We start from the raw sequence: 26,364 nt of genomic DNA, 5'->3' as shown, positions 1-26,364 counted from the left end.
ACCCTGGGAGGGGAATTTCGGCAATGAGAAAATTGAAGAGCTGCCACCAATGTGGCATGTGCAAGATCCACACCATGTCTCTATGTAAACATGCTCTCTCCCACTCGCCAGATGCCTCCCCCATGTTTGCCTACAAGTAAGTGCGGGCTGAATGGTGAGTAGACACTGGTCTTACAGACCTCTTTCGGTACATGGATCATTTTATTCTACTTTTCGAGTAATGCAGAGTAGCGTTTTCAGAGAGAGAGAGAGAGAGAGAGAGAGAGAGATGCTAAAATTCTCATGGAAAGGGAAGAAACAAAACGAAATACATTCCATTCAAAAGAGCTCCTCGAGCTCGTATGTATATTATATATCATCTCCCATCTTTACCTACAGTGGAAACCATCAAACCCACTACCAGACTCTCTCTCTCTCTCTCTCTCTCTCTCTCTCAGTTTTTTCCCATTCATGAGGGTGTGTTAGTACAATAAGCTACGATAAACCATAATACAAGGGGGACTCTAAAAAAAAAAAAAAAAAAAACCAGCCTTAAAACTAGCAGGTACACAACAGTTGGTTATAGTTATGGCAGATGAAGAGGATGGAGATGGTGATGTCGATGAGGATATGGAGTCCCACTGAAGGAAGTACCTATTTCTTCCCTTTCAGAAAATTAGTGAGGTGAACAAGGAAAGACATCCCTGAGAAATTGGAGTGCATGGATGGTTGCCAAGCCCGACGACATGTTTTCTGTTTCTTCTCTCTTTTTCCATTTTGTCCTGGGCAATCTCTCAATGTGTAGGGAAATATGTTAATAGAAGAACCACAGAACCCTTCAAGGAGACGACTTCCAATCGAACTGGAGATTATTGAAGCTGTTCACTGTTCCAAGCCCGCTTAACAGCCGGTTCCCTAAATCTTGTTGCTGAGGGTTCATATTTGTGTCCTGCGCAATTGAAGGCATGCTGACTCTTCCATTCAAGGTCACAGAGTTGTTGGCCATCACCCCTCTGATTCCGCTGGCAGTAGAAGACGGACCCATTCCGCCCATGTTGCCGAATCCTACACCACTTATCCCCGAACTGCTGGCCATCCCATTGCCAACTAGGCAGGCCCCACCACCATTTAGAGCTGTGTTACCCGTCTGTGTCAATCCATTAATGTTTTTCATCTCATTCCCTAAAGAACCGACGCCGACCAAGCTACCCCCTCCGTTTAGCTGGGAGGACATCATCATTTCTTGTATGATTTGCTGGACCGAGCTCTGGGAATCATTCGGGTCATTTTCATTCGACTGCGGCGTCTGTTGCATGGGAATATTAGCGGGCGAATTTGCAGAGTTCAACTGGGTGGCTGTGGCTGACGGTAAGGCATTATGAGTAGTCTGTGGGGGATTATTCGACGTAGATGCCGTTGGTGATTGAAATGGGGAAGACGGATTGGCTTGTGTCTGTGGTAATGCACTAGATGAGCTAGCCGACGGTATCTGGACATTGTTCCCACCGCCGTACAGACTGTTTGCATTGCCCATTGAAGTTTCCTGCCGGGAATTCATTGAATTTTGATGGAGAAGTCCAACAATGGTGCTGGCTGAGGTTGAGGTAGATGGAGCATTGAGGGAGTTATTTACACTGACAACCCCATTATTGCTAGCAGCAAGCTGCGTTGCAGTGGTAACCTGGACGGAGTTCTGATCATTGTTTGAGTTCTGTGCCATAGGTTGTTCATCAGGTTGTTGACCTTGACCATGGTGCCCTGATGAAGTAGCAGTCCTTCGAGGGAAGTTTATCAGGCTTGCTAAAACACAAACACAAGTCATCAATTACGGCATGAGACTAGCAAAAAAGAAAAGCAAATATTTTCAAGAACCTATTTGCGTAAAGATGGATATGCATGCAGTCATCATTGAAGCACTGAAACAGATGCTATTGCCTTTGCTACTGGATTTTTTTCTCTTTCTTTGACCTCTTTTCTTTTTCCTCTTTTTCTTTCTTTTGTTTTTTTTAAATGAAATAGAAAGCATGAGTACGAGTATGAGGAAACTGGACATTAAAATTTTCAAACATATGATTGGGAGATATAACTCATTGACTGTAATCAACCTATGTAATAGACTATTAGATGGTGCTCGATTGTAATCACCTATGTAATAGTCTATTACATCGCACCTGAGAGAGTTTTGTGCTCTCATTGCCAGTCCCAAGCCCGGTTAGGAGGGTTGCATCAGGTCAGCAGCCAGCCTCATTTGGGATAGCATGAGTTAATAGGCATATACCGAAAAGATATATATAAGAAAAAGATTAAGCTTACCCATAGGTCCAGTCCCTGTTTCTCGGCTGTAATCAATCAAATCTTTCATGCTATTAACCACCTCCGATATCTGCAATGAAAGAAAAACTCAAAAATATCAGCCCCAGACCAAGCAGATCGTACTCTAATATCAGGTCACCCAACATCAGTCTCGACAATTCTTCACAATTCAGCCATGAGATCACATGGATATTGCCAATTACAACACTTGGAAGAGCAGCTCATACGTATGCCGGTTCTGGGTCCAACCTTTCAATCGGTTTGTGGCATATGGTACAGTCTAGTTAGCTTATCATCAGCTCCTAGTTCAATGGGTTCTTCTCACCAATCTTTGGTGAACCAAGATACTGTAGAATGGATTCTTCCGGCAAATCTCTCTTCCCTTGTCTACCTAGTTCAATTTACTACTAATGCAAAATGTGTGGTTGAGTGGGTGTGAGCGCCTCTGCACGTGTGGGTGGGATTGTAATCATTTCAAAGAAAGAAAAACAATGAATGTGTGTGTGCATGTGCCTCTGGACGTGTGTGGGTGCGATTGTAATCTTTTCTAAGAAAGAAAAACAATGGCTATCATCAGTTTTACAAAATTTGCTGCTTACTTTCCAAAAATACAAGTATTAATTGCCTATGCAATGGGTACACAACCAAGGAAAAAGAGAGAAATTTCTCTGATAAAAGCACAAAATAGCACCCCATGACCCCAGCTGATTTCTCCCATCTTGGAGTGCCCCTTTCAATCTCACATTATATCTGAACAAGACCACCCCCTGAAGTCGGGTCTAAGGAGACCCCAGTTAGTGGCCAATCCCACCATCTTTAAACATTGATATTGACTTCCATACTACATTGTTTCATATCAGTAATATGTAACACAGATGAAAGTAGAATTCTTTACAGAGGAGAGGATAACAAAAATGAGGGTGGGAAGGTCCATATAGAAGAAAGATAATGCACAATTTACCAACAGAATAGCTTAGGAGCAAGGGTTCTGAAAAGCTTAGGAGCAAGGGATCAAGTGAGATTTTAGGTATTAATGCCTCTTAAAGGGTTTCAGACTGGTTCACAGGATAATTACGTCATCAAGAACTTATAATGATAACAAACAGTAATAGAAAATACCTGAAGGCAACGGACATATCTCTTCGTATATCCCAAATCATTTACCAATGGCACCTCCAAGGCTTTTGCTAATTGACGAGCAGATGCAACAAACCTGAAACACGATTACAATTTTACATCAGTTAAGCCAAGACAAATCAGAATTTGGCAATGAGATGGGTTTAATCGAGTGCAAACACGATTTTAAAAATAAAAATTAAAAAAAAAAAAAAAAAAAAAAAATCCAAAGCAAAGAAATGAACAATTTCATCTTCAAGGACTACAGAAGAAAGAACTTCATAATATAATAAAGAAACTACGAAAAACAATATCACATTTCAAAGAAAAATAATTGGGGGCTAGGATTACAAATTTTATAAAAATCATCGTCATCATCATTTATCTAAAGCCTTATCCCAATTAATTGGGGTCAGCTGCGCGAATCATGTTCTACCATTCCACTCTATCGAGGACCATAACTTCAGTTAGACCATAAGTCATCAAGTCTTATCTACCTCCACTCACGTCCTTTTGGGTCTTCCCCTTGCCCTTTACCAATTCACGACTCCTAACCAGTGCAGTTCTTGGTCTCCATTGCACATGACCAAACCATCGAAATCTACTTCCCACCGCTGTCGTTGTTGTCGTCCTCATCATCTAGAATCCAATCCCTTACCACCAATGATTGAGGGGCACGAAAAACATGAACAAATGAATTATATCTTAGAACATGTCTAGTTGAGGTAACTGGAACAATATTGCCTGAAACAGACAACGAAATACTGCATCTCTTAATAATTGAGCGCTTTCCAAAGTTGTATACATGGATCACTGGCCTGATCATCATCATCATCACATGCCTTATCCGCACTAATTGCAGCCAGCTACAAGAATCCCATTCCGCCATTCCACTCTAACAAGGACCATATCCTCGGTTAAACCATCGGTCGTGAAGTTTTCTAACTACCTCCACTCACGGCCTCTCAATTTGAACCAACTTATTCCTAGCAGGAGCAGTTCTTCATCTCGACCGTGCATGGTGAAACCATCTAAATCTAATTTCCCTTATCTTATTACCTATTTGTGCTACTCCTAAGTCCCCTCAGCCTGTTTTTTTTTTTTTTTTTTTTTTTTTTTGAGTAATAGGTTTGATTTTTTTTATTTAATTTTACTTTTTTTTTTAAGTTGCTCAAAAAGCAGCAGCAAGTAATAACTAAATTTACATCCCAAACATGGACACAGCTACAGAAGCATCTACATTTCTACTCCCAGCTGGCCATTCTACAACATCTCTCTTGGACTTCCAAAGAATCTCTTCCCACGGAGCCTTTTGTCGATAAAACAATGCCTGTTGCGCTCTCCCCAAAGATTCCATAAAACAGCTAGAAATAGAAGGCGCCAAACAACTGACTTTTCTTTAGGAAGAGGCATGTCGTGCCAAGCCCAAAAAAGATCTTCAACCGATTTTGGCATTACCCAATCCACTTCAAAAGAAGCGAAGATCACATTCCAAACTTGCTGCGCAAGGGAGCAATGAATGAAGAGGTGGTCGATTGATTCTGCAATGTTCATACACATAAGGCATGTGTTAGGAAGAACCATAGCCCTCTTCTATAGATTATCTATGATTAGAATCCTCTTTCTTCCCTCAGCCTGATGATTGAGTAGAAAAAAAAAAAAATCACTTCTGCTTCAATGTTGAGTGATTCTGAACTCCAGAATGTGATTATGTAACCCCAGAACTAGCAATTTGATGAAAGCTCATAGGAGTTCTTTGTTGCAAGTAGAAAAGAGAAGAACGGAAATTGGGTGGGTCTGAATGGTTTGGATTGCAATCCAGCAACAAATTGGGGGTCTGATGGGTTTGGATTGCAACAAGTCAACCAAAAATCCTCACAAACACACACAAGAGGGCTCTCTCTCAGCAGATTACATACCTTTATACTATTCTCCCAACTAATCCTAAAGACCTTGGATAAACACTTACCACAGTTAGCTCCTCAAACACACTTAGAAACAATTATGAAATTGTCTTACAGCTAGTCATAACAACCCAAAACAGTCCTAGCAGAATCTCCCATCCAAAGGAACCAAAACGGATCAAACCATCAAAACAGGGGATTGGCATGTAGGTTGCTGGAACAAGGACAAATTTTCTCTGTGTGCCAGTGGCGAGCTTGATGGAACCCGGAGATAATTTCCCCACACCCGGCTTTCCCCGTTGACACATCACATGGGGCCTAAGCTCGGCTTGCACATACGCAGGGCCCACCTGGACTGCATCAATCCCTTCTGATTGGGAAGGACTCGTCCTCAAGTTGCCATGGTCGTCCTTGCTTGAAGAATCATCACTGTGAGGGTCAAGGTGCTTAGCATTGAATGCATTTGATGTGCAGATGTGGCCATGTAAACAGAGGTGATAGGCATTATCATTAATCTTCCCAATGGGGCTCCATGCGGCCCGATTTTTCACTCAATGTAATTTGTGATATTCAAATGCAGGGAATCCATCCTTAGTAAGCACAGCCCACACATAATCACTCACCCTAAAAACAACTCTTCGATGACCCCATCTGCCGCCTCCTTGGATGTGAGTCTAAATATGTGCCCGCACTCCCTCATGTAAAGCCTTGTAAATGCTCCACCAACTCATTGACTTCTCCATTGACTCAGCTGAGATGTGGAAGTGGTGCTAGATCCAACAAACTAGCCCGATTTGCCCCAAAGACAATTTCGAAGGGGTTCATCATCATTGTTCAATTCTTGGAGCAACTGTAGGGGAACTTGGCTTGGACTAGAACTGCCTCACTATTTCGGCTTTTCAGCCCCACTAGAGCTCCCAACTTCTTCCCTAAAGATTTGTCACCTCTGTCTGGCCATTGGTTTGTGGGCGATAAGTGGTTGTGAGTAACAGAAGTTTTTCAAAACAAGGAAAACAGAGGGACTGGAAGTTCTCAGTTTGGAAAAAGTTTATGAGATTTCATTGCATCTGCTATCATTTGGAAACGGCAGTTTCAATCCAAGATTTGATTCGTTGCTTGAATCCGCAGAAAGGTCCTCCTGTTTATTGCAAATTACAGGTTCTTCCATCCATGCTGTCCGGGCTTTCATCAGAAACAAAGGAAAAGATCATGATTAAAGAGGGGTGTCGTTTCTTCAACTGCAGGAAATTTTCTTTTTGTCTACTCTAGTGGAAATCAGATATTGGTGGGCAACACACAAAAGATGTTCTTTTGGACATAGATCATATCATGGAAACTGCACAAGGATGGATGTATGATAGTAATTGTGTTTCAGATAAATATCAAAATGGAGCTGTTTCTGGGTTGCATGCTTGTATTAGTCATTTTTCAACAGAAGTCATCCAATCCATAATGTAATTTTTTTGTCAGATATCATCATTTATACTTTATAGAAAAAGTGGTAATAAATAATGCAGAAAACTTGCTTGTTTAAATCACTAGCAACTGACAGAATTCAGGAACAACTTTGTTCCATTGGAATTTATTAGATGAGTAAGTGCAATGGTCAGCTAAGTTCACATCAAGTTGTTGTCTTATTATCTTGCACAAGGGTGGCATGGATTTAAAATCATAAAAAAGAGAAATAGAATAGATATCAAAGTGAGGCCTGAGGTACGCAGAATCCCATGTAAGCACAAAATGATGCAATACCCAAAAGAAATTCCTACATCCAAAACATTAATTTCACGCAGTTCTTTAAAATTTAGCCAAAAGACCAAGTAAATTGTAACCAAGGAGAGAGACTTACATATTACAATTACTCTGTAATTCTTGAGTTGATAAGTTGGAAGATGCATTTTGAGTAGCAGCTTGATATTTTTGAGCCACAGCCCCAAGCTGACTAACCTGCACAACAAAACTATCACTCATCAATCACCCAGAAGTGACATGGAACAACAATTCAATATCCATCATATTCTCCAGACAATCTGAAGAAGAATATCCATACAAAACTTATCAAATGATGCAATTGGAGGATGAATAAAGACAATCTGAAAAACATAGGAAAATACCCAGCTCAAAAGGAAATGTTATAGGAACTAAATGATGCATCACAGCTGGTAAAAAAGGATGGCAGAAACAACTAAAGGTAGAAAAAAGATGTCACCTTACAACATTGAGAAAAGGACTATTTAGTAACTGAAACAAATTAATACAAATAATAATAAATAAATAAATAAATAAATAGGAAGAGGGTATCCACGCAGTCCTTATTGATTTAGAGAAAGCATGTGATAGGATCCCTACAGTGTTAATATGGTGGGTATTGGAAAGAAAGGAGCCTCAAGAGGATTTTTTTTTTTTTTTTTAAAGGTAACTAGAAAATTCATTAAAAAAGGAAAGAGGAGAACAAGAGGAGAAGGAGAAAAAGAGCAAAGCTGCTGAGATAGCAGAAAAGCTCTAAATCCCTAAAAAAACAAAAATCAACATCTTTTAACCCCTTGACATTAGTTGCCCATTCCACTATAAGCCTCTTGGCTCTAGACCCGACAGCTGAAGGAGGGGAAGAGGTGTTATTAAAGCGTCTCTCGTTCCTTTCAAGCCACACTGACCACCAAATGGCCAAAATAGCCATTTTCCAAATGGAAGATCTTTGCTTGCCGAGCCTGAAACCGTGCCAATAAGCCAGAAGGAGATGAGCTGATTGAGGGAGGCACCAGGAAATGCTGAATCTTTGACAGAAGTCGATCCATATTTGTGAGATGAAAGGGCAATGCACGAGAAGATGATCCACCGTTTGCGCGTTTTGCATGCAACACAAACAGATGTTCACAATCTGCATACCTCTCTTTTGATGTTGTCTATTGTTAAGATACGATTACGGTCTGCTAACCAACCGAAGCAAATAACTTTAGGAGGAGCCGGGATTTTCCAGATGGAGGAGGAAGCACGAACTGGGGAAGATGGGGAGGGGGAAATGGAGGCGTAGAGGGATTTTACCGTGAAAGAACATGACCGATGAATGTTCCAGATAAGTTTATCAGGGACTGATGGTTGTGGCTCCGCTTTAGAAATACAGTCCATGAGGTCCACGAATTCAGAGAACTCGTTGTCGGTAAGGTTTCTAGTGCATCTCATATCCCAGACAGTTTTGTTCCCTGTTAGGGAGTAGTAATCAGATATGAATCTGTTTTTGACAGGATCCAGTCGGAATATATTGCGGAATCGATCCGTCAACAATGAATCACCCAACCAGAGATCCTCCCAAAATCGGACAGCAGACCCACTACCCAGCTCAAAACTGATGTGCTTGAGAACAGATTGTTTAGCCTTGAGAATTCTTCTCCACAGGTGGGATGCCCTGTAACGAGAAGAGTCTTTAGTCCACCATCCTCCCTGAGAATGCCTGTATTTACCTTTGACTAACCTCGACCACAAAGCTTCAGGTTCTGTCCCAAGACGCCACGTCCATTTACCTAGAAGAGCCAGATTCATTCGCCTCAAATTTTTGACATTAGCTCCGCCTTCCCAATGTATCTTGCAGACTTCCTTCCAGTCCAGGAGATGAAAGTTGTGCTAGTTGTCACTGCCGGACCACAAAAAATCCTTTCTAATAACTTCAATGGCATTCAGCACAAAAGAGGGGCATCGGAGAAGGGACATAAAGTAGAGGGGAAGGTTTGCCAGAGCTGCGTTGATTAGGGTGAGGCGGCCGCCAAGAGATAGATAGCGAGATTTCCACCGCGCCAGATAATTGTGAAATTTCCCCACGATTTTGTTCCACATCGACTTGGGGGGGGGTGAAAGGGGAAGGCCCACAAAAGTGGTTGGAAAAGAATCTGAAGCACACCCGAGCGAAGCAGCAAAGTTGTGGAGACTATCAGGCTGGACGTTGATCCCAAATAATTTAGATTTTGCCATATTCATACGAAGACCGGAAACCGCTTCAAAGCAGAAGAGAGTTGTGCGCAAGTTGGATATGAAAGGGGAAGAGGCTTCAGAGAATATGAGAGTATCATCAGCGAATTGAATATAGGTGATGGGGAGAGGTAGCCCAGGCATAGCAAGACCTTTTAAGATACCTTCTTCCTGACCTTTAATCATCATTTTGGAGAAAGCTTCTCCGATAATAAGAGGAAAGGGGACAAGGGATCTCCCTGACGAAGGCCTCTGGTGCTCTTGAAGAAGCCTTTGGGGGATCCATTCAACACGATAGAAAAATGAGCAGAACTGACACAGGCCTGAATCCAGTTTCTCCATCGAACCTCGAATCCCATCCGAGTAAGCATATATTGAAGAAAGGACCAGTCGACGTGATCGTAGGCCTTAGCGATGTCCAATTTGCAAAAAATACCTTGTCTGGAGGATGTCCAGTATGAATGGAGGATCTCATTGGCTATTAAGGCACAATCAGTGATTTGTCTGCCTTTAATGAACGTGTTCTGATTAATAGAAATCAGGTTCCCAATAACCTTGGAGAGACGAGCTGAAATCACTTTGGCGAGGATTTTGTAGGGGGCTCCGATCAGACTGATTGGTGTGAAGTCGGCGAAAGAGCTCGCACCCGAGACCTTAGGGATGAGGGCAATAAAGGAAGCACCTAGGCCCTTGGATAGAAGGCCTCATGAATGGAATTCCTGGAAGAAGAGAAGGACATCCTGGCAGACGAGGTCCCAAAAAGTTTGGAAGAAGATGATGGGAAAGCCGTCTGGACCAGGAGATTTGTCACCGCCCAAAGAGTCAACCGCCTCCTTGATTTCATCAATAGAAAAGTCAAACTTTGAGAAGGGCCGCCACTGCAGTCTGCAGGCTGCTGAATTGGATGTTGTCCAGGCGCGGTCTGTCCCAAGATTCAACAGTAAGTAGACGTTTGAAGTGGTTGATTGCGAGGTCGGCGATGGCCTGTTTATCATCGATCCAAACACCATCGTCACAAATATTGACAATAGCCTTAGATCGAGCACGCATACTGGCTATGCTATGGAAGTATTTTGTATTTTTGTCTCCCTCAGCAATCCATTGTCGCAAATACTGACAATAGCCTCAAGAGTATATTTTGACATGATTAAGGACATAATATATGAGGAAGCGGTAACAAATGTAAGGACCACTAGTAGAGAGACAAGTGGCTTCCCAAATACGATAGGGTTTCAGCAAGAATCGACATTGAACTCATATCTTTTTGCTCCGATTATGTACGAGTTACCAAGGCGTTTACAAGAAGAGATCCCACAATGTGAGTTGTTTGCAGACGACAGTTTTGATTGATGAGAAGAGGAAGGGGGCAAACACAAAGAACTACGGTGGGATGCTTTAGAATCTAAAGGTTTTAAAATTAGTTGGACAAAAGCAAAGTATATGGAATGCAATTTTAGTAACAATAAGAGTGGAAACGAGGAATTTGCTAAGATTGCTGACCAAATACCCCAAAATGACCATTTTCGATATCTTAGGTCGATAATTTATGAGAGTTGTGAGATTGAGAAGGATGTTACTCATAGAATTCAAGCTGGGTTGAGAAAGTGGAGATCTACCTCTAGAGTTTTATGCGATTGTCATGTACCAATCAAACTCAAGAGGTCATTTTATAGGATAGCTATGAGATCAGCCATGCTTTATGGCACAAAATGTTGGGCAGTTAAAGAACAACATGTTCATAGGATTAATGTAGCTAAAATAAGGGTGTTGAGAATGATGAGTGGCAAGATGAAGAAAAATAGATTTAGAAACGAATGCATTCTCAAGGGAACTTAGGTGCAGCACAAATAGGCAATAAGATGAGGAAAGTAGGCATAGATGGTTTGACCACGTGCAATGGAGACCAACAACTGCACCGGACAAAAGGAGCGAGTTAAATCAAATTGAAGGCCATGAAAGGGCAAGGGGAAGCCCCCAAAGGGCAGAAAGTAGTAAGAAAAGACTTGATGCTGATTTAAAGGAGGATATGGTCCTTGATAGAGTGGAATGGCGAAACAGGATTCGTGTGGCCAACCCCAAGTAGTTCGGATAAGGCTTAGATGATGATGATGATGATGAATGCATGCACCAGCTCTCTACACTCCTGAGCAAATTAAAGTCATGCTCTTTATCTCATAATGGACTGCCCTGCCTTGATAGATTCCATATTTTCCTTGTGAGACGTTAAGCAACCTGAAGTCTAATATTGTAAAGAGAAGAACTTTTATTCTCTGGTAGAGCATGATGGATGATATTCAGGCACTTATAAATTACTTAGAAATTGCATTTGTAAGCCAAATTAAGCTGTTCAAATTATGGGTCCCACTTTGGATGTGCTATGAACCAAAAGCAAAAGTGTCACTTATTCGATTATCCAACTATTGGATTCACGGACATTACTGGACAGTTAAAAATGAAAATACCAAATAGTCCTATTTCAACAAATGCGTACTAAGCTTCTCGACCACACACATGCGTACTAAGCTTCTCAAAGAAAGAAAGAAAGAAAAACTTTATTTATTTTATTTGATATACTATGCGTACTAAGCTTCTCAAAGAAAGAAAGAAAGAAAAAAAGAAAACTATGTGTTAGTATATATTTGATATACTATGCGTACTATGCGTACCACACACAAAGCAATATCGATCAAAAGAAGTAAATGATTTTTTTATTTTATTTTTTAAAAGGAGAATATGCAAAACACTACACAGAGATTTATTTGATATCCTTTCGGTATGTCTAAGGATTCACACCGATCCACTATGCTCAAAGGCAAAAAATGAAGCAGCAACTCTCTCTCTCTCTCTCTCTCTCTCTCTCTCTCTCTCTCTCTCTCTCGACAGAATATATATTACCTCAAAACGAACTAGGGTTTACATTAAAAAAAAAAAAAACTCCATGTGGAATTATGAAATTGCCCTCTGGACTAGAGGCATGCCCCCGAACCCCCAAGCAAGGGGGCGCTACAACCCTATGACCCCTAGCAAACTCAGCGCGGAGCTTGACCCACAAAAGTGTTGGTTGAATGAACAGTACACCTCTGATGATCAGGCTCCATAGATCCTAACAACCTCCCACTTGGAGACTGATCATAGGTAACTCCCACTTAAATATGTTCCACCTGCAAAAGCCATGCCTTCATAAAGAACTCGGTGTGAATCCCCTCCTGGTCTTCAAACTTGAAGACCTTGAAGACCAACAGAAATTGAACATGACTTCAGTTTTTCTATAATAACCACCTTGGTCAACATATCTGTAGGGTTCTAGCTTATATGAATCTTCTCCAAAGTAAATTATCCATTCTCCAAAAGCGATTGTATGAAATGAGATTTGATGTGAAAGGCTAAGCTCTTTACTAGATAAATTGCACTCTGATTATCGTTGTACAAGTTAATATTTTCTTGCTTCTCACCTAACTCTTCCATGAGACCCTACAACCACACCATTTCCTTGCAAGCCTCTATTGCAGCAACATACTCTGCTTCTATCTTTGAGATGGTAACAATCTTCTGTAACTATGAGACTTAACTAATTATTACACTGCCCAAAGTGAAAACATACCCTATAGTGCTCTTATTGCTATCAATATTCCCTACCATATCTAAATCAACATATCCTTGCAAACTTAATTCTAACCCTCCATAGCACAACGCCGCATCAATAGTACCTCTTAAGTATCTGAGAATCCATTTGATGACTTCCCAATGCTCCTTCCCTAGGTTGTTCATAAACTTGATGACAACTCCCACTGCATGAGCAATATTTGGTCTTGTGTAGACCATGGTGTACATTAAGCTGCCAATGGCCAAGGCATATAGAACCTTAGCCATATAGTCATGTTCTTCCTGTGTTGTTGCACCCTACTCCTTTGAGAGTCTAAAGTGGCTTGCCAAGGGAGTGTTGACTAGCTTAGCACCTTCCATGTTGAATTGCTTGAGTACTTTTGCAACATATTCAACATGTGACAATTTCAACTTCCCGTTTCTTCTATCTTTGTTGATTCTCATACCAAGGATTTGTTTTGCGCAACCAAATCGTTCATTGCAGATTCCTTAGACAATTGTTCCTTAAGATTTGAATTCTCATGCATCTTGACCATGCAGCAAGCATATCATCTACAAACAAAAGCATGAGATACGAATTTTCAAGTTTCTTGAAATAACAATAGTGATCAGCATGGCATCTCTTAAAGCCATTAGTAGACATAAAACAATCAAAACTTCTTGTACCACTGTCTTGGGGCCTGTTTCAAACTATATAAACTCTTATACAATTTACATACCATGTTCTCTTGCCAGGTGAAACATATCCACGTGATTGACGCATATAAATACCTTCTTTATCGCCATGAAGGAAAGTTGTTTTACATCTAATTGCTCGAAGTGCAAATCCTCTACAGCTACAATGCTTAGAATTTATCTAAAAGTATAATCCTTAACAACATGAAAAAAGATTTCATTGTAGTGGATACCTAACGTTTGTTAAAAACTTTTCACAACCAACCTAGTCTTGAATCACTTGGTACCGTCTTGCTCTTCCTTCAATCTATAAACCCACTTGTTATGCAAAGTTGCCTTGCCCTTGAGTAATTGAACCAAGTCTCATGGCTAGTTTAATATCCGAGAATCAATCTCATCATCCATAGCTTGCTCCCACTTGTTCCTAGTCTCAACCTGCAAAGCCTCTTCATAACATTCTGGTTCACCATTATCAATCAACAACAGGTAATGCAGAGAAGAAGGTTAAGGTTTGCTAACCAAGATTATCTCCTCACGAGAATAGGGGCCTGGGGTTCTACCTATTGATTTTCATCTTAGGGCATTAGAACATCCTTGTTAGGTATCTCAAGTTATACAAACTCAATATGCTCAGTTTTCTCTTCTTGTTGTTCCAACTTATGCTTACGCATGAAAGTTTCATTGAATACCACATCCTTGTTCCTAATGATTTCAGCATCACAAAATCGATAACCAAAATTAGTAAAACCATATCCAATGAATGTGCACCTTCTGGTCTTAAGATCAAGCTTGGTCTTATTTTCATAATCGTTACAAACATATGAGATACAATCAAATACCTTTAAATGGGACAAGTTTAACTAAGTTTACCTCTTTTTACAGTCCATGCTTCCTCTAGCAATCCTCCATCCAAAGTAACTAAGGGTCCTCTGTTAATCAAGCTACAGTATTTACAGCATCTGCGCATAATTGTTTAAGCAATCCACCATCGATTCTCTTGCTCCTTGCCTGCTCTAGAATGGTTCTATTCATGCGCTTAACTACACCATTATGTTGTGGCATTCTTGGAGTCGTTGTTTGTCTATTGATTCCATTAATAGCATAATACTCCTCAAAACTTGTTATCGCAACACTCTCCCCTACAATCTTATCTAAGACACTTTAGCTTTAGACCTGTTTCATTTTCAACCAAAGCTTTCCATTCCTTGAACACATCAAATACTTACGATTTATGCTCCAAGAAATAAACAAGTAATTTTCTACTAGCATCAATCAATAAGTGCAACAACTTAAATAGAGCCACCAAGAGAAGATACCTTAGCTAGTCTCCACACCAATGCAAACCAATTCCAACCGCTCCAACTTTCCGAGTCCTTCTGACCTTCGAGAAGCAGACCTTCCTCTATTTGCCATAGATACAATCTTCACAAAAGTCCATATCAATAGATTCCAACCCTGACATCTTTCCTTTCGCAAGTAGAACCTCCATCCCCTTTTTCACTCATGCGTCCAAGTCTATAATGCCATATACGCATGTCCACCACTAATGATGCAACTGCAATGGAACTATTAGATCCAGAAGTTAAGTAAAGAGTGGCTTCTTTCTTACCCCGAGCAATTACCATAATTCCCTTTGTGATCTTCCACGAGTCACTAGTGAAAGTCATCATGTGTCCAGAATCAACAAGTTGATCAACTAAGATCAAGTTCCTTTTCAAATTTGGAACATGCCTAACATCTTTCAACTTCAGCACTGTCCCATTAGACTGGTTTGTCTGAACGTCCCTCTTTCCAACAATACAGCAAGGTTCATCATCACTCAGATAAACTTTCCCAAGATTACCCAGCACCTAGTTATGAAGAGCATCCCTACTCGAAGTAGCATGAAACAAGTCACCAAAATCTATTACCTAAGATTCATTACGAGTATCGAAAGACAAAATTAGGGCATCAGAAATACTTTCTTCAGAGATGTTTATAAAATATTTACCTCCCTAATTATTGTTTTCATGTTGTTTCTTCAGAGCTTTACAGTCCCGCTTTATGTGCTCCTTTTTGCCGCAATTCCAGCAACCATCAACCTTTCCATGTGGAGGCTTGGTTCTTCCTTGATCTTGATCGACCATTATTTTTGTTTCCACTGTTTGGTGTTCTTCCCCTTTCTTCAGCATTCAAAGATTCCTCACTAAGAACAAGGCTCAAGGCTTTCCCCTTTCTTCATCATTCAGCATTCCCCGATGTTTCACCTGAAGATCCTGAGGCTTTCCTTCAAGATTTCTCACTTAGAACGAGGCCCACAACATCATCATACTTCAACTTTGTTGATCCGGTAGAACTACTTATGGCTACCACAAAACTATCATGTCTGGCAACGCTGATAATAACATGAGCTCTAATTTCATGATCAAAGTTAAGGTCTACGGACTCCACCCAGCTCGTGACGATGTTCAACTTATTAAGATGCTCATCCACGTTTCCGCCATCAGACATCTTCAAATTGAACGGCCTCTTCATCAAAAGAACCTTGTTGGAAGCAAAGGGTTTTTCGTACATCCTTGATAGGGTTGCCATCATATCCTCTATAGTCTTCTCCATCAAGATTTTAAATGTAGCAGATTTCACCAAAGAAAGTTGAATCGTTCCCAAAGCCTTTCTGTTGAGCACCTCATAGTCTCTATTAGACCTCTAGTTTGTTCGATTTTCCTCCAAGAGGAAGATAGAGATCCTTCTGATAGAGTTAATCTTCTATCTGCATATTCCAGAATCTGAAGTTCGAACTATCGAACTTTTTAATCCTCACATTTCCTTTTTCTGACATTGCTCCCACTCAAACCAAGAGCTTTGATACCAACTTGTTGGGAGAAGAGATCCCTTCTCGACCACACAGAGCAATATCGATTAAAAATAATAATAATAAATAAATAAAAAGAAGAAGAAGAAGAGAAAATATGCAAACCACAACACAAAGATTTACGTGGTTCCCTTTCAATACGTCCAATGATTCACACCGATCCACTATGCTCAAAGGTAAAAATGAAGAAGCGGCTCTCAATCAACGATGGCTCTCTCTGTCACGACTAAACATATATTACCCCAAACTAGGGTTTATATATATATATATATATATATATATATAAAACACTCCATGTGAAATTATGAAATTGAACTCTGGACGAGGGGCAAGCCCCCAAACCCCCAAGCAAGGGGGGCATTGCCCCCGTGCAAACCCCAACGAGCTCAACGTGGAGCTCGACCCGCGAAAGTGCTGGCTAGATGACCAGTACACCTCCATTAATATATAGTTAATGGATCTGTCACTCTAGCAGATGGTACTCAAACTAGAGTATGTGAAATGGGCATTGTTCACCCTAGTTCTTCCCTTTATTATCATGTCCTTTATATTCCTAATTTCTCTTAATTGTTGCGACCTTGTATCCCTCAAATTGTATATTTCAGGATCTAGAGACAGAAGAAGAAAATTGGTGGGGGACATGAACATGATGGGTTGTGCGATCTTGATCGTGATGTTGTTGGTGCAGTAATACAGAAGTACATCTCTCTATACTAGTGTCATTGTCGTCTCCGTTATCCATTCTTGAAGATCCTTAAAAGCATTACTCTTTGTCGTTTGTGACAACTATCAAGTCTAGAGTGTGAAGTATGTGAGTTGAGTAAATATAATTGTACTACATTTCCACCATTTGTGGAAAAGCATAGTTTAGTTCCTTTTTTATTTAGTTCATTCAAATGTTCGAGTCTGATTAAAATCTCTAGTAGGTCAGGGTACAAGTTTTTAGTTACCCTCGTTAATGATTTCTCACGAATGATTTATTTAATGAAAGACATTTGAACTATTCTCGATTTTTTAGACTTTTCGCATGGAAATACAAAATCAATTTAATTTTAAAATGTTCATGTTTCATTCCGATAATGCCAAAGAATATATGTCATAAGCCTTTAATGAGTATTTTTCTAAAACAAGAATTCTTCATTAAGCATCGCATGCCCACACTCCACAACAAAATAATGTTGCGAAACAAAAAAAATTCTCACCTACTTGTGGTGACTCGTGCTCTATTACTTCACATGAATATTTCCAAAAGTTTTTGGAGTGATGTAGTGCTCATAGCATGTTTTCCGATGAATCAAATTCCCTTAACCGTTCTAATGAGTATCACCTCATTAAATTTTACTTCCAACTACTCTATTTTCTTTACCTCCCAAAGTTTTTGGATGTGTATGCTTTGTCCATCAATTGAAATCAGGTCATGATAAATTAAATCCGAAAGTCATTAACCATCTTTTTTTCTTGGGTACTCCCGAACACAAGGAGGTTATCGTTGTTACTTACAATCCCCTTCAAAGACAATATGCATGCATATGTTACATTTTTTTAGTCTACTCCATCCTCAAAAAAAATGATAAAGCTCTTGACGTGGAAGTTGTGTTTGTGCTCGTTGCAGTTGAAGAAGACCTAATCCAACTCCCTCTATTGTTTCCACCATTCCCATTGTACCTCCGCTGCAAGTCTACTCACAACGAAAACATCCAAATAGTAGGACCAACCATGGTGTGCCATACACTGTATCCTCTTCCAAGCCTAATGATCCAAATGTGTTTAATTTTCCTATGCCTTAAGGAAAGTTGTGTGCTTGTATTGATCATCCTATTGACAAATTTTTTAAGTGATGTAGTGCTCACAGCATGTTTTTTTGACAAATCAAATGCCCTGAATTGTTCTAATGGATTAATCACCTCATCAAATTTTGCTTCCGAATACTCCATTATTTTCTTTACCCCCTAAAGTTTTTTTATATGTATGCTTTGTTCATCAATTGGAATCGAGTCATAATAAATTAAATCCTAGAGCCATTAAATGTCTTTTTCTCCGGTACTCCCAAACATAGTGGCTATCGTTGTTATAGTCTTTTTTGAAGACATGTATGTGCAAATGTTACATTTTCCAAATCCACTTTGTTCTTCTCATAAAGACAAAAAAAATCTAGATGTGGAAGTTGTGCCTGTCGCAGTTGAAGGAGATATAATCCAATCTCCTCCCTCTATTGATTCCACCATTCCCATTGTGCCTTCGTTGTAAGTTTACTCACGACGAAAACATAAAGATAGAATGGCCAACCATGGTGCATCATCCACCGTATCTTCTTCCAAGCCTAATGATTCAAATACGTCTAATGTTCCTATCACCCTAAGTAAAGGCAAGCATACTTGTATTGATCACCCTATCGACAAATATCCCATTTCAATGCTTGTCCTCCACTTTCCGTAGATTTGTGATCCTTGTCCTCTCATTCTATTCCCGAGTCATAACAAGAAGCATTGTCACATAAGGGGTGAAAGCAAGCAATGGAAAAGGAAATGGATGCTCTTTATCAAAAAACACTTGGGAGCTCACCAGTCTACCTTTCCAGAAGACATGCTATTGGTACTTGGTTGTTGGTGGGTGTACACCGGTCAGTTTCATCCGAATGGGGCGATTGAACATTTGAAGGTTGCTTGGATACTAAAGGATATACTCAGACCTTTGGAATTAATTATGCTAAAACCTTCTGTCCCATTGCCAAGATGAATTCCATTCATGTTATTCTTTACACGGTAGTTAACCATGGCTGGCCCCTCATCCAATTGGATGTCAAAAATGCATTTCTTCATGGTGATCTCACAGAGGAGGTCTATATGAAATAAACAACTGGATTTGTTGCTCAGGGGAGTCAAACAGAGTGTGCAAACTGAAGAATTGAAGAAGGAGATTTATGGACTGAAGCAATCACCATGTTCATGGATTAACAAATTCAGTAAAGGTATGCTAATTTATGGCTTTGTTCGAAGACATGTTCAAAAAGGCACCTCAGGTATTATTGTGTTAGCACTTAGCAATACATGTTGATGATATTATCATTACAGGAAGTGACAATAAGGGGATTGAAGATCTTAAGAAGTATCTTTGGAGGCATTTTCTTACAAAAGATCTAGGTCATCTTCGATATTTTCTTGGTGTAGAAGTGACCAGATCAAAGGAAGGAATTACTGTCTCAACAGAAATACGTTCTAGATTTTCTCATGGTTGGTACTAAGCCGATTGATACACAAGTGAATTCGAATTACAAACTTGGTGATCAAGGAGATGCATTCAAAGACCTGAGGTACAGAAGACTAATGGGTGAACAATTTTATTTAACAATTACTTGGCCAGACATATCTTATGTTGTGTGGTGAGCCAATTTATAAGCTCTCCAACGGTACCTCATATGGATGCAATTATTTGAATTTTGCAATATCTTAAGAAAGCACCGTGTCAAGGAATTATGTATAAACGGAACAATCTTTAGATCATAGGATATTCTGATGCAAACTGAGCAATTTCTTTAGCAGATAGGCGATCTACCACTAGGTACTGCACATTTGTAGGAGAATATAGTTACATGGAATACAAAAAGCAGTGTTATGGCCCGATCAAGGCGAAAGTAGAATATAGAATAATGGCTCATACTATGTGAGTAACTGTAAATCAGGAAATTGTTACAAGATATGGGATTTGCAGTGAATCAACCTATGCAGTTGTTTTGTGATAACAAGGCAGCAAACCACATTGCCAACGATCTGGTCTATCATGAGAGAACTAAACATATTAAAGTTGATTGTCACTTCGTATGTGAGGTCTCATGTGGTGAAACCTCTATGATGTATATCGGTCTCAAGATCAACTTGCCGATGTGTTCACCAAGGCTCATGGTCATACTCAACCAACGCGCAAATTCTCCAAGCTTGGCATCGATAACATTTATGCTCCAGCTTAAGGGGGAGTATTACTAGAAGTGGATATGGCACAACTAGCTCTTATTCTCTTATTATCTTTTGTTTATGTTGATTAGGATATATTGGGTATGTTAGCTTTTGTTACTTAAGAGTGTATAATTGTCATATCAGATTTTTTTCGAAGGATATACCAGATTTGTTTAGTTATGAAAAGGGAGGGGATGTCCAACTCTATTAGTGTGCTACAGTGCGTCTATAGTACCGCCACATTGACTGCTACGGTACCAGGCTACAATAATAAGCAGATTGTGTTACAATTTTAAAACATGTCCGTGCTACAACTTTAAAACATGGCTAGTGCGGTTGGGTTTGCTCCCAATAGACGCGAGTTCGATTCCCCTCACTAGGATTACCCGATGCATGTGGTTTATGGGTGATTGTGTGCATCCACAAGGATTAGTCCCACCTTAAAAAGGGGCAGGGACACCCTGTCATCATTAAAAAAAAAAAAATCAAAATGTCTGTGTTTACACTGTGTGGAACATTGCTCTGAAGTCAATAAGCTGGTGTCATAAACTATTGGACTTAAGTTGATGTGTTGGTTGTATAATATATCTATATGAGACTTTAAATTGATGATTTTTCACATTTTCAAAAGCAATTTTTTTAGCCCTAACAAGTTTAGACTTTTGAAAAATCTTATGAGCCTTCAAATCATCTCATTCTCTTGATAATGCTGCTCTTTAATTTGCAGCCAGGTTTTTTTAACTTGAAGTTTAGGTAAGTCCTTTTTCAAAACATTTGAAGTCATGAAATGACCACATGAAGCTTGATTTTATTAAAACAATATAAACAATGTGTTGTAGAAATATATTCTACAATTATCTAGAAATTATGATGTGGAACAATAAAAGAATGAACATTGATCATATCCTATTTGTGAATATTATTTCAGATTTTTTTTTCTATACTTTGTAGAACGTTTTTAAAAATAATATTACAATGTTACAATTTGTGATTTACAATTTACAATTCCAATCCTATATTCCTATTACAATTTTACAATCTGATTTGACTTTCAAAACATTGATTGTAACCATCAAAGCAGCATCTCCAAAACCAGTATATAACTTTTATTAGAAACCAAAACTAGCAAACAACTAATAAATGGAACCATTTGACAGATTACCTGAGGTATTATCAATCTTCGAGGGATAAGCTCCTCATGACGCCTAGCACAAAACTCCCAAGAGCAAATCTAGAAATTGTAAAAAAGGGAAACGTGCTGATCAATATGCCTCAAAGAAATCCAGAAAGATGGTTTCTTGTTATATAAACCATTTCAAGGATGTCTAACCTTTAGATCGGGGGTGAAAACAATCCGAAGTTGACCATCACGTACTACACGTAGTTGCTCGAAAACACTTTCCTGGATAGCTTTTGCATAATCCAAGACAATTTGACCTGATGCATTCTGATATTCGCGGGGCATATCGACATAAAGAAGTTCTTCCAACGTACCACTATCATATTTGATTTTGCATAACCTTGGTAAAACCTCTGCAGTTGTTTCTGGAAGCATAATACAAAAGGTTAAAATAAGATTTAACAACAAAGAACTCTTCCAAAAGCCAATGCAAAATAATGGGTGCTATATTCTCATGGACTAAAAAAGAGAGAGCACCCATATCGATGTTGCAAAAATCTCAGATCCAATGTAAACCCACATTGGATTGCAGAAGTAGCCAGTGAATCAGTACAAGATTCAAGAAGAACCAAACACGTAACATATTTTTAATCAAGAAGTACTTACCAAAACCACGGCCAGGCTTACGATTGCATATTTCACAGTGCCACACATCCTACAAAATAGCAATTAAATGGTCACTATAGCTTATATAGGCATCTGATGTTGGAAGGACAACAAACACCAGCCCCTGAATGCGAATTCAAATTTCAATAAACCCATGAAGCACCTTGGCACAAGCCTACGAGTGAATGAATTTAATTACAAGCAGACAGAAAAGAAATTGTAGTTCAAACAAGACTGCATATATAAGTAATTTGACTAGCAGCAAGACCTTCCATGTTATCAAGTAAGAGTCTCCTTAGCCATAGCTAAATGCCACCACTAAGTAACAAAAGAACCAGCCAGTTTCAGAAGCAAAATACCTGAGGAAAAACGCCTGTAGTTTGCCGGCCACTTCCGTATAGAGAAACACACCACCTCTTCTTTGCATAGGGTGTAAAATACTCAGCAACAAACTTTCTCCAAAATTCGATGTTGTTATCCTGCACAAAAGACAGCATAAGCATAAGAACCAGCAAATATAGAGCCCCAGAAAACACTAAGATAAGATTCACCATCAGTAACAAGAAAAACTTACAGTAGGTCTGTGCTGCTGGTGATACATGTAGTTTGTTAAACGCCGAGCGCATGTCCCAGGTTCATAAGCAGCTGGTTTAACAGCAGATCTTACTGGCATCCTCAGGTCCTGCAACTGGGAACGTTGCGGAGGAAGAGCTTTCAGCATTTGTTGTTGTTGCTGATGTTGCTGCTGCAGCTGCAGGAAGCGCTGTTGTTGTTGCAAAAGAGTCATCTGGGCAGCAGCAGCTGGAGAAGTCTGCCTTGACATCTGCAGCATCTGTTGCTGTTGCTGTTGTTGCTGTAGATACAAGGATTGCTCAGAATGTTGGGGTTCCATCTTAACCTGGCTCAGGTTTCTCAAAGACGGGAGTTGTTGCGGCTCCAATTTCACATGACCCATATTCCGCGACGACTGCATCTGTTGCTGTTGCTGCTGCTGTGGGCCATTTTGATCATTACTCATCTGCGGCTCCATCTTAACAGTAGCCAAATTGCTTAACCCCCCTCGAAGTGATTGATACTGTTGCTGAGGTTGTTGCTGCTGCGGCTGATTATGAGGAACTGGAAACTGTTGCAGTGACTGCTGACCATGCTGGAAGTTTTGCGCATCAAGCTGCTGAGGCTGCTGCTGATCCTGCGTCAGCTGATTGCTTGAAGCGTTTGAAAAATGCTGCCCTTGAGGTTGACCAGATGAACCTGGGTTCCCCGTGTTTGACGGCACAAATGTTGCAGCTGAAGGTGTAAGACCCATACCATTGCCTACACCCAAAAGTGGATCAGACTCGGCACCGCCCACATCCATGCCTCCACGTTGAAGGCTCCCCGCTGAGCCTGAAAGCCCAGAATTCGACCCAACACCCCCAAATGACTGGTTGAGGAGGGACGAAACATTGGATATGTTACTGAGCAAGTTCATGTTATTGTACTGTCCGCGTGGAGAGAGGAGCGACGGAAATGTGGGCTGCGATGTGATGGAAGACCCACCTTGAGCTCCCAAAATGCCAGAGTTCGTACGCAGAAGGGAAGATGGACCAGACTGGGCGCTGCCAACAGGCGTCGGAGGACCCGATGGCACCATCTTTTAAAAAAAAAAAACTCAATCTAAGTATTGATTAAAGAAATCTCTAAAATTCACTAAAACAACATCCACTACAGATTCCTCAGCACCAAAATTCTTTAACTCGGCCCAACAGACATTTTGTGCTTACATCCAAAGCCCAAAAAATCGCATCTGCCATTCAGTGTCAATTTGATTGAAGAAGCCTTCCATCTGATCCCAAACGCAGGAGCAAGAATCAAGAAAGCTAAAACCAAGCAACAATAACTAATCCGGAACATCCTACAATTCCACTACTTCACAAGAATGATCCGACAGACACTTTCCAGAACCTACACCAGGCAATGTTGGACGAATCCTTCCATATATCAAGTACCTTCTTCTCCACTGCCGAACACAGCATTCAAGAACCGGGCCATAGCAAATTACCGAAAAAAAAATAAACGCGAAAAGAATACCAAAGTCGATCTTTGAATTCGGTCCTCTTTCAAACTCAGCTCAAATGCAAAAACAGAAAAGACGAATCGAGCTAAAAGAATGCAATCTTTAACCAAATCCAGTCTCAAGCCCTTGATTGAGCCCTGATTAGATAAGAACGGAGCTAAGATCACGATCAAGAGCTTGCAAGAAATGGAATTTCTACTGCTTTTAGATATGTGAAACCCTAAAAAGATAGAAATACTGAGATTGGAAGTCTTACCAGGAACCGAAGAAGGGTAGAAACGAAAACCCTAGAAATCACGTCTCCTTTCTTTCTATCTTCGTTTTCTCAGCTGATGCTGATGATTCAGATGTGATTTTTTATATATATACAAACAGGGTTTTCTTCTCTTCTTTTCTCTTTGGAGTCTATTCTTCTTCTTACTTCCGCTTGTGGATTTTTTTATTTTCTTCTGAATTTTCTTTATTTCTTCCTTTCTGCTGTGTTGCTGTCCTTGCGGACGTCAAAATTCCATTAGATCGGATTGAATTCTTTCTATCATTCTCTTCTCTCCTTTTTTCACCCTTTTGCCCTCTCTTCCTGTGGTGCTCCAAATAAGTCAAATCTTCTTCCGCTCATGCCCATCTGCTCATGCCCATGACTGCATTACCATCATCGTCATCATCATCATCATCCATATATGTGCACCATCCATCCATCCATCTCGCCGCCCATGATATGGAGGGGAGTAGTATAACGAAAGTGCCGCTTACTTTCGACGGAATTACAAATACAGCCATTATCTAGAAACAACTCGGAAGTCTGGCTGCCTGCTACTTTGCTAGGTACGCGGATTGCGTACTACCCCCGCCCGCCTCCAGCTGCCAACGATCAGTTTGAGTGGCCACCGTGATGTATGGGTCTTATCCACACTGTCCGTCCATTTTTAAGTATCATTTTAGATTCTAACCATAAAAATGAGGCAGATACAAGGCTAAAGAGGACCACACCACAGGAAGCAACGGTGATAATGATTCTCACCGTTGAAACTTTTTAGGGCCGACCGTGATGTTTATTTACCATCCGAACTATTAATAACGTTAGGTAGACCTGGATGAAGAAAAAACACAATTATCAGCTCCATCCAAAACTTATGTGGACCCAAGAAGTTTTCAACGGTAAGAGTTTTAATCCCCATTGTGTAGTCCACGTAAGCATTGGCTCTGTCTCATTTTTTATATTATACTCTAAAATGATATGAAGAAATTAATGGACGGTGTGGATAAGATACATACATCACGATAACCACTCAAAGCTCCTGCACGTTCCCAGCTGGAGACGGGGTAGGACGTAATCCCCGTTCCTTTGCTAGCCGCCTCGCTGGCACATCTCACGCGTGACAAACCAACCTCGTGCGTGGGATATCTGAGCCGTGCATAAGGTGAACCCCGCCACGAAGATGATGTGGGAGACAATTCACAACGGTTCAACATGAAGTGGGCCACGCGTGTAAAATAACAATGGACGGTGTAGAAAAGAATTGCCTACTTCAAATCTTAAGTGTCCTATTATCGGATCTCACGCCATTTAGCCACGACCCGGAACCTGTGATGCGGGTGGAACCCGTCTGTGGGCCCCACTCAATGTATGAGTTGTATATCGTCCCTTTTGCCAGCTTATCTTGGGGCATGATATGAAATTCAGGTGGACCACATCATTGGAAATGGTAGTTAGAGCTAGGCATCCACTCGAGTCAGACTGGGTTAGGGCTGACTCAACTAGATCCAATTTTGAAATATGCCTAACCCGAACTCAATTGGACTCGATACGAGTCCAGCATGGTTGAGTCGATTTGAGTTCGTCTGGCATGGACAGGTCCGGACCGAGTTTGATCTGGTCAGAAGTATCGAGTTGGGTCGAGTTGGCACCAAGTTGGATTGAGAGATGGAGGAAGAGACCAAGAGAGGAGAGAGGAGAGAGAGGAGGAGGAGGAGTGTGAAGGTGGTGGGTGGTTGTCGAGCTTAGAAGATGAGGAGGATAAGGGAGGGAGAGAGGTCGGGCTTGGAAGACAAGGAGGGAGGGAGGCAGGGAGGGAGAGATTTTGGGATCGAGTCGAGGTAGGGTGTAGCAGGTAGGGTTAAAGAGTCGGGTTTCAAATCGAGTCAGGTCTAATCGGATCGAGTTTCGGGTCGAG

The 26,364-nt window shown here is 40.5% G+C and overlaps 1 protein-coding gene across 3 annotated transcripts; it reads right to left on the bottom strand.

Moving 5' to 3' along the window:
* Positions 1 to 283: 283 nt before the first annotated feature.
* LOC131236532 (transcriptional corepressor SEUSS-like) lies at positions 284 to 24,810 on the bottom strand. 3 transcript variants are annotated; one of them, XM_058233769.1, is made up of 11 exons: positions 24,450 to 24,810; positions 23,901 to 24,330; positions 22,712 to 23,770; positions 22,497 to 22,616; positions 22,138 to 22,186; positions 21,682 to 21,896; positions 21,514 to 21,582; positions 7,162 to 7,259; positions 3,412 to 3,505; positions 2,293 to 2,362; positions 284 to 1,779 (listed from the first exon to the last, which is right to left on the bottom strand). In XM_058233769.1, the coding sequence occupies exons 2-11, from the start codon at positions 23,928 to 23,930 to the stop codon at positions 818 to 820; spliced, it is 2,766 nt and encodes a 921-aa protein (XP_058089752.1). In that variant the 5' UTR covers positions 23,931 to 24,330; positions 24,450 to 24,810; the 3' UTR covers positions 284 to 817. The 3 variants fall into 3 exon arrangements, with proteins under 3 accessions (XP_058089752.1, XP_058089754.1, XP_058089755.1); XM_058233771.1 differs by having other exon boundaries at positions 23,901 to 23,962; XM_058233772.1 differs by lacking the exon at positions 23,901 to 24,330 and having other exon boundaries at positions 24,450 to 24,809.
* Between the last annotated feature and the right edge of the window lie 1,554 nt (positions 24,811 to 26,364).

The sequence above is a fragment of the Magnolia sinica genome, chromosome 2 (assembly GCF_029962835.1).
Source record: "Magnolia sinica isolate HGM2019 chromosome 2, MsV1, whole genome shotgun sequence".
NCBI classification, from domain to species: Eukaryota; Viridiplantae; Streptophyta; class Magnoliopsida; order Magnoliales; family Magnoliaceae; genus Magnolia; species Magnolia sinica.
This window is presented reverse-complemented; position numbering and strand designations above follow the sequence as displayed.

Excerpts from the sequence above, each read along its gene's own strand:
- LOC131236532 (XM_058233769.1), bottom strand. The coding sequence starts at position 23,930 with ATGGCAGATGCGATTTTTTGGGCTTTGGAT. Across the intron at positions 23,771-23,900 it reads CGATTTTTTGGGCTTTGGAT|ATGGTGCCATCGGGTCCTCC; the intron begins GTAAGCACAAAA and ends TTTTTTTAAAAG. Across the intron at positions 22,187-22,496 it reads CTACAGGCGTTTTTCCTCAG|GATGTGTGGCACTGTGAAAT; the intron begins GTATTTTGCTTC and ends GCTATTTTGTAG.